The sequence below is a fragment of the Aphelocoma coerulescens genome, chromosome 3 (genome assembly GCF_041296385.1).
Source record: "Aphelocoma coerulescens isolate FSJ_1873_10779 chromosome 3, UR_Acoe_1.0, whole genome shotgun sequence".
NCBI classification, from domain to species: Eukaryota; Metazoa; Chordata; class Aves; order Passeriformes; family Corvidae; genus Aphelocoma; species Aphelocoma coerulescens.
Genome location: NC_091016.1, coordinates 91,913,260 through 91,927,417, shown reverse-complemented (window position 1 = coordinate 91,927,417; position 14,158 = coordinate 91,913,260). Strand labels below are relative to the sequence as shown.

The 14,158-nt window shown below is 44.5% G+C and overlaps 1 protein-coding gene across 2 annotated transcripts in view; it reads right to left on the bottom strand.

The window, feature by feature from the left end:
• ELOVL4 (ELOVL fatty acid elongase 4) overlaps positions 1–12,348 on the bottom strand; it is a 32,688-nt gene extending 20,340 nt beyond the window's left edge. The window contains exon 1 of one of the 2 annotated variants that reach the window (XM_069011273.1): positions 11,928–12,348. In XM_069011273.1, the coding sequence (XP_068867374.1) occupies positions 11,928–12,027 (100 nt within the window). In that variant the 5' untranslated portion in view covers positions 12,028–12,348. Of the gene's footprint in view, positions 1–11,657; positions 11,753–11,927 lie in introns of those variants that run through there. The other variant, XM_069011274.1, reaches the window with a different exon arrangement.
• Between the last annotated feature and the right edge of the window lie 1,810 nt (positions 12,349–14,158).

Below are 14,158 nucleotides of genomic sequence, written 5' to 3'. Positions count from 1 at the left end.
CCTAAACATCTGAGTTAAGTATTTTGTCTATCCTCAAGATTTAACTACTCAAGAACAAACTAATTTGTTTGGGTCAAGAACAAGAGACATCAAAATTTTATGGCAAAGCACTTTCATTTTAACAAGCCGTAAAGCATGAAACTAAGGTGCAAGAATAAAAGTATTCAGCCTCAAGCACGATGAATAATGAGAGCACATACTCTGAAAATCAAAACAATGAAACCCATATACTCTTAAGTTTGCAGACAAAGCTCTACAAAATCCTGTTCCGGTCAGAAATGAGAGATGCCTGCCCCAAAACCAAAAGGACTCCAAGGCAAGACAAACAGGTACCACCCATAACCAGTTGTGGCTTTATTTTGAATTTCAGGGCTTTGTAACTGACTGCTTAGTCTTCTTTAAAGCTGTATACAGCAACATAAAATCAAAATGCCACACAGCCAAGAGCAACATCTCCTGCAGCTAATGAACACCTGTGTAATATGCATGTGTTTCATAAACTCTCATTAAAGTAACAGGAAGACCTAATCCCAGTTTGCTGTTAAAAGGCCAGATGTATTTTAACTAGCCTTCCCTTTATTCTGACTAGCATTCTAGTGTTCTCAGGACTCCTATCACTCAGTCATTAATACCATATTGTCTTTGTGCCTGTATATAGCAATTACATGATACACATGTGTTTCAAGACAGGGATAATAATGGAATTACTATGAAGTTCAGGAGACATGACAATTTACCATCAAGTCTCAGGATTTTCAAGTCCAAAGACATTACCTTGCTCAAATTATATTTGATTTATCTCCTCCATTTGTTATGATTACTTGTGGGGAAAGTACAAATGCTCTGCTTCAAGGAATAATAAAAATATAATCCTCAGTGAAGCTTATACAAGATTTGCAAGATACAAGCCCTCGAGGCATGAAGCATTCTTCTGTTTGCCAAATCTTCTTTTCCAAACATCACAAATGCTAGATGCATTCCCAGTGCAGTGATACCTGCATGCCTTTTCTTAAATATTGTAAGTTATGGAGTAAACAGATGAGAGCAAACAAAACCCCCAACCCTACCACACAATGTAATTTTATAAACTAGTTGCAGACTTTACGATCCAGTCTATGTCTCTGTATTTCTAAAGCAATAAAAGTACTGCACAAAACACACTTTACAAAGCTTTCCTTCTACTGAAACTTTTATTCAAACTTCTGTGGTTTTTGCCAAAAACTATTTCTCAGTGCTCAGACTGGACATGTCCTTACTTCACACAAAAGCATTGGGGTTTGGCACTATGAAAATAGTTGTAGGGGTATCAGTAAGCAGTAATGCAAACACAGGATTTAAGCACATCCAATGCTGCAATAATGGATTAGTCTATTGGCCCACCCAGAGTTTTATAGTGCTGAAGGGGATGATCATGGAGTATGATGATCTTCTCCACAGACAGACATTGTTACTGGATTCCCCAGTTTAAACGTAAATTCCTTGAAAAATATGAAAGATTATTAACATCAGTTCAATAATAACTCTGCAAGGTCTTACCCACTGTAGAGACAAGTGTTACATACTCGGCAAATGTGGCACAGTAAATTCAGCACTGATACAAGTCCTGCTACTGCTAGCACACTGGAAGGATAGTGATGCTTAACTACATAGCAAATGTAAACAACTTACATGGCTGCTCTTGTAACACAGTAATTTGGGGTTGCAGATGAGCATTTGGAGACTTTTAAATGCAGTGCTTGAGCATGTATGAAAACCAGCAATGGCAAGTGAAACCTACCTAAGAAAAATACCAGAAAGCTACTGGAGAAAATTTGGAAGAAGCTGCACAGAAAGCTCTCTGACAAACTACCTGTTTTTCCTGTTTTCATTACCACAAGGATGCTTCTCATCAGTTTGGTTTTACAGAAGGATGAATGAGATGAGAATTTTGTTTTGATAAAATCTACAAAAGGAGTCATTGAAATGCATTATCTCTTCAGAGTTCAGAGGCAGAAGTAAATTTACAGTTGTGAGATACATTAGGTCTTCTGTTAGCTTAACACAAATACATCAGTCAAAGCCTCCAAGGAAAAGCAAAACTCTAAAACATTTAGAACTTAATTCCTCAACATCCCTTTAACATCAGCAAAAATGACAAGTCGGGGGTGAGGAACCAAACACCAAAAAAAAAGGACTAATTTTGAAATGCTGATTTTCAAAATATGAACTGAATGACAAAATGTTCTTAACGCAAAAATGACAAAAAGAACCATCAGTGTCTGAATCTTTCATTCATTAAATACACAGTAGCAAAATTATCAGTTTGGAAGTTACATAATGTCCATGTCCAAATGACTGCTACAACTAAGTGTTTTCACTTCTACAGCTGTGTTACCTTCCACAGTAACATGAGGCCCTCAAGCTTCTCTCATGGTTTCTGCAATTAAGTTTCTCTCTCTTGGAAAAAAAATCACTGAAATGGAGATTGGACAGAGTAGGAAAAACCCTGACCTAAATATCAAAGCATTTTGGGGTACTCTGTATGTGAGTATTGGGCACATCTGTTCCTGGTAAACCACTAAATATTAAATAGGAACTGTAGAAAATATGATTATGAAGTCTCCTATTTACAGCCCAGCTAGTCAATTTAACTACTAGCTACTTTCTTTTTTTTTTCTTTACGTCATCTCAAACCATTTAAAAACAAGGTGTTACAGTGATGTTCTAGGAACAGAAGGACAGAAAATCATGTCAGAGAGATTTGCCGGCTCAACAGAAAAAGTGAAAGACATGGGTTATAAATTCCCTTCTTCCAGCAATATTCTAGGAACATTTAGAAAGCAGTAAAACAATCTTTCTTATTGGTCATAACTGGGAGAAGGAATCAAGGAGGTAATATCTATAAGCAGATAAAAAAAGACAGTAGAAGAACACCATAGTCAAGCATGTAAACTAAGTGTAACATATGCAAGAGCTGGAAGAAGACACTTTTTAGATACAGCAGAAAGAGATAAGAGAAATAGGAAAATATGATGGAAACAAACCAAGCAGTCAAGAGTTCATGATTACGATGAAACAGAGAATAAAACTAGGGATGTGGTGGTTTGACCCTGACTGGAGACCAGGTACCCACCAAAGCTGTTCTATCACTCCCCTCTCAGCTGGACAGGGGCGAGAAAATAGAAGAAAAGGCTCATGAGTTGAGATAAGGACAGGTAGAGGTCACAAACCAATTACTGTTATGGACAAAGCAGGTGTGACTTGGGGTAATTACTTGAATTTATTACCAATTAAAATCTGAATTGTATAATAAAGTAGAACAACCCTTAAAAGCACCTTTCTCCCAAACCCTCCCTCCTTTTCAGGCTTAACTTCACTTCTGATTCTCTACCTTTTCCCTGCCAGTGGCAATGGGAGACAGGGAATAGGGATTACAGTCAGTTTATCACATGTTGTTTCTGATGCTTCTTCTTCCTTAGGAGAAGGAGTCTTTCCCCTGCTCCAGCGTGGGGTTGCTCCCACAGGAGACAGTCCTCCATGAACTTCTCCAGCCTGAGTCCTTCCCACAGGACTTCCCACAGACTGCAGTTCTTCACAAACTGATCCAGTGTGGGATCCTTCCTGCCAGGAGCCTGCTCCAGCACAGGCTTCCCACAGGCTTCCACCTGCTCTGGTGTGAGGCTCCTCCAGGGGCTGCAGATGGATCTCTGCTGCCCTATGGACCTCCACAGGCATCAGGGGCACAGCTGTGTCACCATGGTCTTTCCCATGGGCTGCAGGGGAATGTCTCTCCAGTGCCTGGAGCACCTCCTCACCTTCCTTCACTGACCTCCATGTCTGCAGAGTGGTTTGTCTCACATATTCTCACTCCTCTCTTCTCTGGCTGCAATTACTTCTGTGCCATTTTTTTCCCCCCTCTTCTTAAATATATAGTTGTAGAATCATAGAATAGCCTGGGTTGGAAGGGACATTAAAGATCATCCACTTCAAACAACTCTGTCATGAACAAGGACGCCTTCCACTAGAGAGGGTTGCTCAGAGCCACATCCAACCTGGCTTTAAACATTCCCCAGGATGGGGCATCCACAGCTTTTCTGGGCAACCTGTTCCAGCACCTCATCATCCTCAGAGGAAAGAATTTTTTCCTAACATCTAATCTAATCCTCCTCTTTTTCAGTTGAAACCATTCCCGCCTATCCTCTCACTACATGCCCTTGTAAAAAGTTTCTTTCCATTTTTCATGTAGGCTCCTTTCAGATGCTGGAAGGACACACTTAGGTCACCCCAAAGTCCTCTTTTCCAGGCTGAAGAATCCCAATTCTCCTAGCCTTTCCTCATAGGAGAGGTGCTCCGTCCCTCTAAACAACTTGTGGCCCTCCTCTAGATTTGCTCCAACAGGTCAATGTCCTTTCTGTGCTGCAGACCCCAGGGCTGGAAGCTGTACTCAAGGTGGCGTCTCACAAGAGGGGAGTAGAGGGACAGGCTCATCTACCTCAATCTGCTGGCCATGCTGCTTTTGATGGTGGGATTGTTGTCACCGAGATTTTACTACTATCACTTACTGGCTCAGCCTTGGCAAGAAGTGGGCCCATCTTGGGATGGGCTGGCATTGGCTCTGTTGGACATGGGGGAAGCTTCTAGAATAGCCCCCCCAGTACTAAAACCTTGCCATGCAAACACAATATAAGGGAACAATCCCATGGTACAAGCAGACACAATGTCAGAGAGAGAGAGAACACTCCAGGGCAGGAGTTAAGGATTAAACTACTGAAATTATTCAAGTATCTAAAGAAAGAAGTTGACTTGCAGGCACATGAGCAAAACAAATCCAAGAACAATCGATGCCCACAGGCGTGTCACTATCTTGCATCAAATGCAAGCCAAACTGAGATAGCTTATTCTCCCTCACCTTCCATGAGAGAAAGGTAACCTAGCTCATGCTTATCTTGAGATCCAAGCACGCACAAAGGGCACTAATACAAACCATGTCGCACTTTATTCATCTCCAGGCTACTTACTGCTTTGCCTGCAAGTTAGGTGCAGTGCTCAAAACCCCAACAGGGCTAACACCTAAGTATTGCCAAGCCTGAATTTCAGAGCTGCCTTCATTTATATCCTTAAAATTCCACAAGACTTTGAAGTTCATATACTCAGAAGCACTTGAGTTTGACAACACTGAGCATAGTTGTACCCACTTGTCACACACAAGATCCAGTAACTGTATTCACATCTACAACCTCCTAAATGAGGTGACAGTCAGACAGTCCCACTCAAAGAGTTCTTTATGGAGTGCAGGGGTAGCTCCAACTTGGGTTCCAAATACAGCTTGAGGAAGCGAAGCCCTGTCATGTATTTACTACTCAGAGAAGTCCTACATTAAGGATCAGATCTGTCCGTAAAATCACACTGTCACAACCTCTGTGCCCTGAGTGACTCCACTCAGATCAACACTCTTTAAAAGCCAAAGCTGTCATTCAGCCAACTCTGTTTAGATAAATTAACTCTCATTTAGCTCCAGTTTTTCAGGCCATTCAGGCATTTATTCAACCCCACGTGCCTTACCTCAAGAAACTCTTTGGTACACACAACAGCCTCTTCTCCTCCCTTAGTCTTGCATCCTAGCAAATTTTTCCTCTCAAAGTCCTCTCCATATCTGTTTGGAGTCTTTTCATTCATTCACCTTTTATCTAAGCGCTCTCCTAATCCATCCGAATCAAGTCACTCCAAAAAACTGTCTGGACTGGCAGAGGAAGAAGTGGAGTCTTACCTCACCCACTCCTCACGATTCCTGATGTACAAGGCCTTAAAAGGAACTACATCCTATGTTCCCTAACCTTCCTCTACTAACTGTCCTTACGCAGCCTTTAACCCTCTTCCCTGGTTGCACCGGACAACACAGCACAGCTGCCTTGGACACAACCTCTTCTGCTCTTCTGGCACCTACAGCCACAGCCCTGCTGCATGCCTCTTCACCCCGAGCACAGCATAAATGCAGGGTGAGGTTACAAACATTTCTAGTCAAGGTACTCCAACAAGAGACAACTACCTACGAACAAGAGTTCGGCCACTATGCTCGATCAATCTGCGTAACCAGTGGAGTCTCCAGGATGGCTGCATCTGCTTCATGCCAAGGATTTTTCAATTACTCAAGAATTCTTCACCTCTGGCTGCAGTATGTGGCTCCAGGACCACATACTGATTTGTACCTCATGATGCCTCAGCTGAGAAACATGATTTGCTGAGAGCTCCACAACAGCAATTTACCACGTGCCGAATTTTAAATATCTAGTCATTTGGCCTTCTGCAGTAGGTACTAAGGTCATGCAGTCAGCGTGGTTAAATTCTGTATACAGCCGTTTCCTGATCTTTTCCTACAGGTTCTCCTTTAAGAGTATTCATAACACCTTATTTCCTTCAAAGATTTAAAGACATGCTATCTACACAGCTTTAGAATGAATTTTCAAACATTCAGTTATGTTCTTGTAATTTTGTCTACACATTTCCTTTTCCTTCTGAAATATGGTGATGAGTGTTTAAACAGAAGTTCGTATTACATTCTTGCTGGTGCTCTTTGCATTTTTTTTCTGTTTCATTTCTTTGCTGGAGCTGAGATTTGCAGATCATCCCTACAACTTCTCCTCCTTCATTTTAGGAAAGAGAAGTCTACCACTCATAACTCAGCTACTCATCCATAGAGTTCATTTTGCTTGGTGCTATTCCCTCATGATCAAGGTCTTGAAGTTGGTGACCCAAGATCTCTAACCCTAACCCTTCACTAATGTACTTTTCTGACTGATGTTTCCATTTAAAAAAATGCTTGGTAGCTGTTTTGTTCTGATTATGTCTTTTGAGTTCTACAATCTGATAAAATCTCCTGATGATGAAATGGGGGTAGAATTTCCCTCAAACACCCAGCGAATTGCTTCAATACCAATCATTATTTTTTTTCCTTCACTAATAAAGTCCCTCCTTCCACTAACTGGCAATTATATGTTAAATGAATCCAGTAAACTGGGATGCTCCTATTGCTTAGTTTGGTTGACAGCAGACTCATATGATCTAGGCTTTAACATTCTTTACTTCCGTAATCAATTTCTTCAAGTGATGTTTTTGCCAAAGGTTTTTTCTCTGTGTTTCTGCCACAAGACAGCCAACCCAGTTACAGCTTTTCCATTTCTGGTGTGTTTCTACCTGTCTAATCCTTGTGTTTTATCTAGTCATGACCACAGACTGAAAAAACTGTTCCCTTGAGAAGAAAATTGTATCTGCAAGACAAGTATTGTGCCAAATCACCAAATCTGACCCTCAGCCAGACGTCCGAAAGTTTAGGAACACATTCTGCTTTGTTTCTGTGAAACAGATTTCATGAGCCTTAATCTCACCCTTTGTTCTCTTTCCCCATCATCACCCTCTGAAGAACTTTCACTGGGATTCTATTTGCCACCAGCTTTGGCACAAATCCTCAGCTACAAGGGACTCATTGCACTCAGAGCGTTCTGCTAAGCACCCCAGTGAACTTCTCTCAAGCATAAACACTCAGCATAAACATTTGGTCATACTTGGGTTCTCCATGGGGGAAAGAACAAGGGAAGAAGAAATATGTTTTGTTCCAGTTCTGTTCCCTGGACTGAAAAAGAAAATGAACCTGAACTTCCTGGGCAATTTTAAATTAGTCCTAAGATCTCCTGGCAAAAGCATTTATGGCCATCGATGTTCTCAAGGAAGCTGCTCCACTGGTTCACCTTTTTAGGCAAGCAGCTGTAAGTTTCCCATCTTCTCCATCCTCACTGCCTTACACATCTGACCCAACTGATAAAAGCTACAATTGATGTTGCTCCTGAACAAGATGCTATGTAGAACACTACCCTACCACTAAAGTGAAAGTTTGCATCTCTCTCCTTTCCTACTGATGGAAAAAGTCTGTAATCTTATTAACTGCAACAGCTGTAAATAGTTGCTGTTCCAAAGCAGCCCCACATGGCCTGGGATGGCCCTGCCTCCTTTAAACTCTTGAGCTCCAAGATCAATCATTCTCACCCAAAGTCAGTAAAGCCTTCTGTTTTTTAGCCCAGTACAATCAAATTAACTAGCTCCTCTAAACAAATCTTTTTGTACAGTGTTTCACAAGTCTTTTCAAGCCACAGTCTCCTACTCCCTTTCTCCAACTGACAATGGTCTCATCACCCACATTTTGAGATTTCCACACTCTTCTTTCCTGGATTATGTCCTGAGTTATTCATCTTAATAGTTCCCCTGGACTCAGACTGGAACCTCCCTTTAAGTCACTTGCCCAGTCATCTAATCATACCCTTAATCCTTCCTGGCAAATCTAACCCCAACCAGCTACTTGAGCTGAGAGAAAGAAGGAAGCCCTGCCCTAGCAATTACATGGAATTGGTCCCATGCCCTTACAGAAATAAGGGCATGGAATTCCTAGATCATATTTCCTGATAGTAACTGTTCCTCCGACCACCTTTTCTTTTTTTTCTCTTGATGAACACTAAGAACATGGTTTTGACTTTTCTATCTCTTCCTGAAGTTTACAGCTTCCTAACTTATGTCCTTCAGCCTTCTAGGTGAATATATGGTTTCAATGGATTTTGAGCTTTCATGAAAGGGGTCTGAAAAGTAGTCAAGGGAGGAAAGAGGAAAAAAGGAGTTTTTCAACAAATGAACAAGGAAAAGCATTAAGCTAATGCTGAAAATGTATTTGATAACATATATGGGGAAAAAGTCACAGAAGACTGCTATTATTCACAAATGCAAGTTTTAGGAAACCAAAACCACAAACAAACCAGCTTTACACAGCATGCTTAATGCTAAAAGAAATTGTAACATCAACTCAAAATCCATTTAGGCTCATTATATACTTGGTCTTTTGGGGTTTTTTTTTTTGGTCTCAGAAAAGGTCAGTTGCTTTTTAAATAGCACAACACAGAGAAGGAAAATGATCAAATCTTTAATGTGTAAAAATAACGCAGCACAAGACTCAGTGGGATGTTGTGGCACAGTTCTACACAAGTCTCATCACAGGAGTCCAAGGCAGCAGGAGAAAACACCCACTGGCAGGACAATCCTGCTGAATAGAGAACAGGGCTAAAGACACACAGGTGTTCAAAAAAAAATGGAAGTGGGAACTGGAGAGAATAAGTGTAGGAGTAGTAGTGGGAATAAAATTTCTTCACATTTTGTTGTGTAATTTTGCTGTGTAGTAGTGTTTCAGTATGATTTATTGTGTAATGCTATTGCATAGCATCATTTGTTGAGCAACTTTGCTGCGTGGTATAGTTTTTTATTTAATGATATTGAACATTAGGCAATGGTCTTGCATGCCATAATTTGTGTTTTCTGTTAAGCAACATCATTGTCATAGCTCTTAACACAAAAGTGAATCGCGTGAATCCATAACAGTGCTGAATTCATGATTTTAACATATCATAGAATGATTTGGGTTGGAAGGGACCTTAAAGATCATCTAGCTCAAATCACCCTGCCATGGGCAGAGACACATTCCACTAGAATTTCAGAGCCCCCTCCAACCTGGCCTTGAACAATTCCAGGGATGGGGTATCCACAAGTTCTCTGAGCAACCTGTTCCTGTGCCTCATCACATTTGCAGTAGAGAATTTTTTCCCAGTATCGAATCTAAACCTACTCTATTTCAGTCTGAAGCCATTACCTTGTCCTATCACTACATGCCCTTTTAGAAGGTCCCTCTCCCAGTCTCTTCTCACACCCCCTTTAGGTACTGGAAGGATGCTGTACATTCACTCAGAGATGGCAGATGGAGACAATTACTTTTGTCTGAACAAAGAAACATGCAGAAAAGCAGCAAACTGAGCAGGTATTTTTGCAGAACTTAGGGCATTAAAAAATTATCTCACTGAACAGGCATACAGCATTACTTCATGAATAACACTTTCTTATCCAGAGCTACCTTGTAACTACAATGTGAGATATTACATATTTCACCTATCCCTACCTGACTCTAAAAACCACAGGAGAACCCTGCTTCACACACTACTAGATATAAGTAAGAACTGTAATGTGTTTTTCATGTCACTTAGGCTCTACCCAAAACTAGCCTTGCAGGGACCTGCTGTAATCCAGAATCTGAACAAGAAACTCTCCACAAAATAGAACTGATTACTTCATTACAATGGAATCCTGCTTTAACAGCAAGACTACCGAAATTAAAGCAAAAACTAAAAATTTTCCATTAATAAATCAGTAAGACTTACACATATTTTATGTGTAATATGGGCAATTTATGGGCAGTAACAATGTCATCCTACTACTGCTTAACATTCTCCAAAGAACCAGAAGGAAAAAAGTTTGCTCTATGTGTAGTATCACTGTCAGTCACTTATTGTTACATTGTTTACATTTACTTGCTTTTTCTTCTTCGTTTTTTTCCCGCTCTGACCATTTTTGCTTACAATAGACATGGTCATTTGATAGACTTAAATAACATGTTTGAAGTTCAGGAAACACACCAGAACTTGAAGTATTTTTTTCAAAGAAATCAAGTAATCTAATAGGCTATCAACTTTGTACCCCCATCTATTTTTATATCCATCTGAAAATGCTATTGATTGACTAGAATTGCATCTCTTTTATGCGTTACCTGGCAGTCTATGAACAATTGTACGTTGCAAGAGTCAGAGAAAGAGAGCAAACACTGGTAGATTACAATGCAGTGCTGCTGCAAGCATTTTTATTTGCTCTCATATTCTGGCAGTTTTTAAAAGCAGAGGAGAAAAATATGCACACAGGCTCAAATTTTAAAATATTGCAAAACACAGAAGTTAAAGGAAGGCAAATTGTGAAAAAAAGTGAGCTCCTTCCATCTATAACATAAGATTAATTTATTATCTGACAGATGGCAGAAGGGAGGGGGGCGGAAAAGCAAAGACTGCTGATGCAGTGAGCTTCCCGTCTGCAATGAAGGCCCCACATTCCCACTTATCACACTGCCACGAAATACATCCACAGTTACGTGCACTCCAGTTTTGCTCTACGTGTTTCAAAAGAGCTAAACCTTATCGTTGTGTGAACAACGAAAAAATGAAAACATCCAGAGGAGCAAACGATACTTCTGTCAGCTGCCCGTGGCCACTCACAATAGCAAGCAACTGTAAAAGCTGCGACTCCTTTCATTTGACACACGAGACGGAGCCATTCACGCTGACCAATAACACTTCCAGAGCTACCGGTCGCTGCAGCAAGATACCACCTCATTTGCTGTCCCAGCACTGAAAGCTGCTTTTCCACATTTTCTCCATATTCCAAGACATTTACTCTTCCTTCAGCATCTGCCACATTGCAGTCGCGGGGTGCCAATACAGGAGTGGAGCATATTGAAAACGGAAAACAGCAGAACTGACCCAAACGCATTTAATACAAAATGAAAAGCTGCTGCATTAGCGGTAGCAACCATTGGCTCATTTCGTTTGCTGAACTCCGCGCGATGTCGACACGGGGCTCCCACCTGCCGCAGAAGCCAGAGGCCGCCTGAGCTCCGGCACGACTTACCGGAGGGCCCCGCTTACCTCCGACATCATATTCCCGTATGACCACCCCAAGGCACGCCGCGGCGGCAGAGAACCGGAGGAACCACGGCCCTGGGAAGCGGATTTCGCTACGTCCACCCGCGGGCGCCCGGGGGACGCGCTCACCTTGCCGCGGATCGGTGCCCCGGCCACCCCGGGCCGCTACGCGGGATTACGGCAGATAAACAAACACTGCACCGAGCGCACCCGGAGGGGCGAGGAGGGCAGGCGGGAGCGGGGGAGTCTGGCCCCCGCCGCGGCTCCGTCCCGGGGCGCCGGAGCGCGCTCCACGTCTCCCGGGAGACGGAGCCATTTTGAGCCGCTGCGCATCAGTGGCAGCGGGCGGGGAGCGCCGGGCACGGCGATGGCGGGGCCGGGGCGGCCCTGGCGCGTTACCTCGGATGCTCCAGGTCCAGCGGTAGAACTCGAGGGTGTCGTTCACCACGCTGGACACCAGGCCCATGGCGCTGGGGGGCTCGGCGGCGGCGGCACCCATGGTGAGCAGCAGCAGCAGCGGCGGAGCCGGCAGACCTGTCTCGGCGCGTGCGTCCGTGCCTCTGCGCCGGGGCTGCTGCTGCTGCTGCCCCTTCTACAGCCGGGGATGTGATTTAAATCTCTATCTCTCGGTATCTTCCCTCCAGACTCCGCCTCGCTCCCGTCACCGGCTCCCGTGCCCCGCGGGCAGGGTGGAGGGCGCGGAGGCGGGGGGCGGCGCGGCGGCGGCCGCGGCTCCGCAGCTCGGTGCTCCGCAGCTCGGTGCTCCCGGCTCGGTGCTCCCGGCTCGGTGCGCAGCGCCCGGCGCGGTGCGGGGCGGGGGCGTCACGTGGCCGCCGTCCCGCTGCCCGCCGGCGGCGCCCGCGGTGCGCGGCCCCACGGACCGGCCCGGCCGCGCAGGCGCCCGGCGGCCCCGGCCGGAGCAGGTGCGGGCGGCGAGGGGACCCCGCTCCTCCTCCCTCGGAGGCCGTGCGGGGTGGCGAGGAGGCGCTTGTTATCTCAGTTTGGCTTTTTATTTTCAAATAGGATTTTTTTTTTTTTTTTTTTTTTTTTACCAGAAAGGGGGGGAAATGAATATTTCAGCCAACTCCTATTTTCTTTCTTTCTTTTCTCTTTGTAGCAGTTTGGATTTTTCTTCTCTCTTCCCCTCCTGCTGCCCCTTGACAGACACGCCGAGGGTCCGGCGTGAGCGGTGCTGGCGTTACCTCCGTCTCTGCGTACCGAGATATCGGCTCTTGTTCTGCTTCCAGGAGCCTCCCCTAAAATCCCTTCTCCTCCCAGTACGGATAACACCAGCAACCGCAATGGGACCTCGCTACCTCCCTGCCCCACCGCCTGGTGGCACTTCCCCGAAGAGCCTTCTCCAGGCGTCACCCAGCTGCCCTTCACACACCTCCCCGTATCTCCCGAACCAAAGCCTTTATGATCTCTTCATTGAGCAGAGAGATTCAGCTGCCCGGAGTGTTGCCGGATGCTGCAGGAGAAGGAGCATCCATTCCGCGCCCTTTCAGCCCCAGCAAACCCTCTGTGGTGTGAGAGCACCAGCTGCTCCTCACGCCCTTTGCTTCTTATCTCCTCCTTGCCCGCTTGTCTGTCCCATGATCTTGCATAGTGCAGGTGGCTGCATGACACCTTCGGGAACAAGGGGCAGGAGGGGACCTACTCCACCCAAGTTGCAGGCTTTCCTCCTAGCAGGCAGCAGATCAGATAGTATTTGCCTATCCCTCCTCCACTGCAGCAGCACCGCTGTCACTTGTCACTTGGTCTCGGTGAGCACAGTTCACACTCCTCCTCCTGGGTGAGTCACCCCCGGCTTAGCTCCCGCACTGCTCTGGCTGCTGCGATCCCAGCCCTATGGACAGGAGAGGCACACTGGCCATCACTAGTTACTCCACTGGAAGCAGAGTCACTGCACCAAAACCAGGTGGCTGGGAGTAGGGATAACCTACGCTGGGAAAAGGAAGAGGAGCTATTGTCAACACCTGGAGGCCTCGATGTACAGGGAAGTCCAGCTTATCCCAGTGCTGCCTGAAAGTTGGAGCGAAGCAAGGTTATTGCATGTGGATGTATGGACAGCTGCTACTTCTCTCATGTGAGAAGAGTCAATCAAAATTCTGCATGAATTACACTGACTTGAATTATGCCTTATTTTGATGGCGCTGATCATGGCAGAAGGTCTGGTGAGAGCTCTGAAATGGATCTGTCACTGGGTAGTGCAAGGTGTACACCAACCTGCTTCTCAAGTTGCAGGCAGTGTAGTGTTAGCTGTGGTTCCTGTACCTCCCAATAGGTGAAACCGCTGGAGTGTATTGCTGGACATTTAGAATCTGGATATGTGGTTAGCATTGTCTAAAGCACAGCTTCAGAACTTTTTGTAGCATTATCATTTAAATCAAAAGGAAACCAGGAGATTGAGTCATAATCCTCAAACTGGTATGTGGCCATTTGCGTTGGCCACATGCTTGAAACAGAATGGGCTACTGAGTGAATCAACATGAAAAAGGTTTGCACCCTGTTGGGAAAGATGTGGACTCAAGAGAATGCCACCAACACAAGGAGTGAAGATCCACAGTCTACCAAAGAACAAAAAAGGAACAAGACATATTAGCAACATGAATACATAGTTGTGTTAA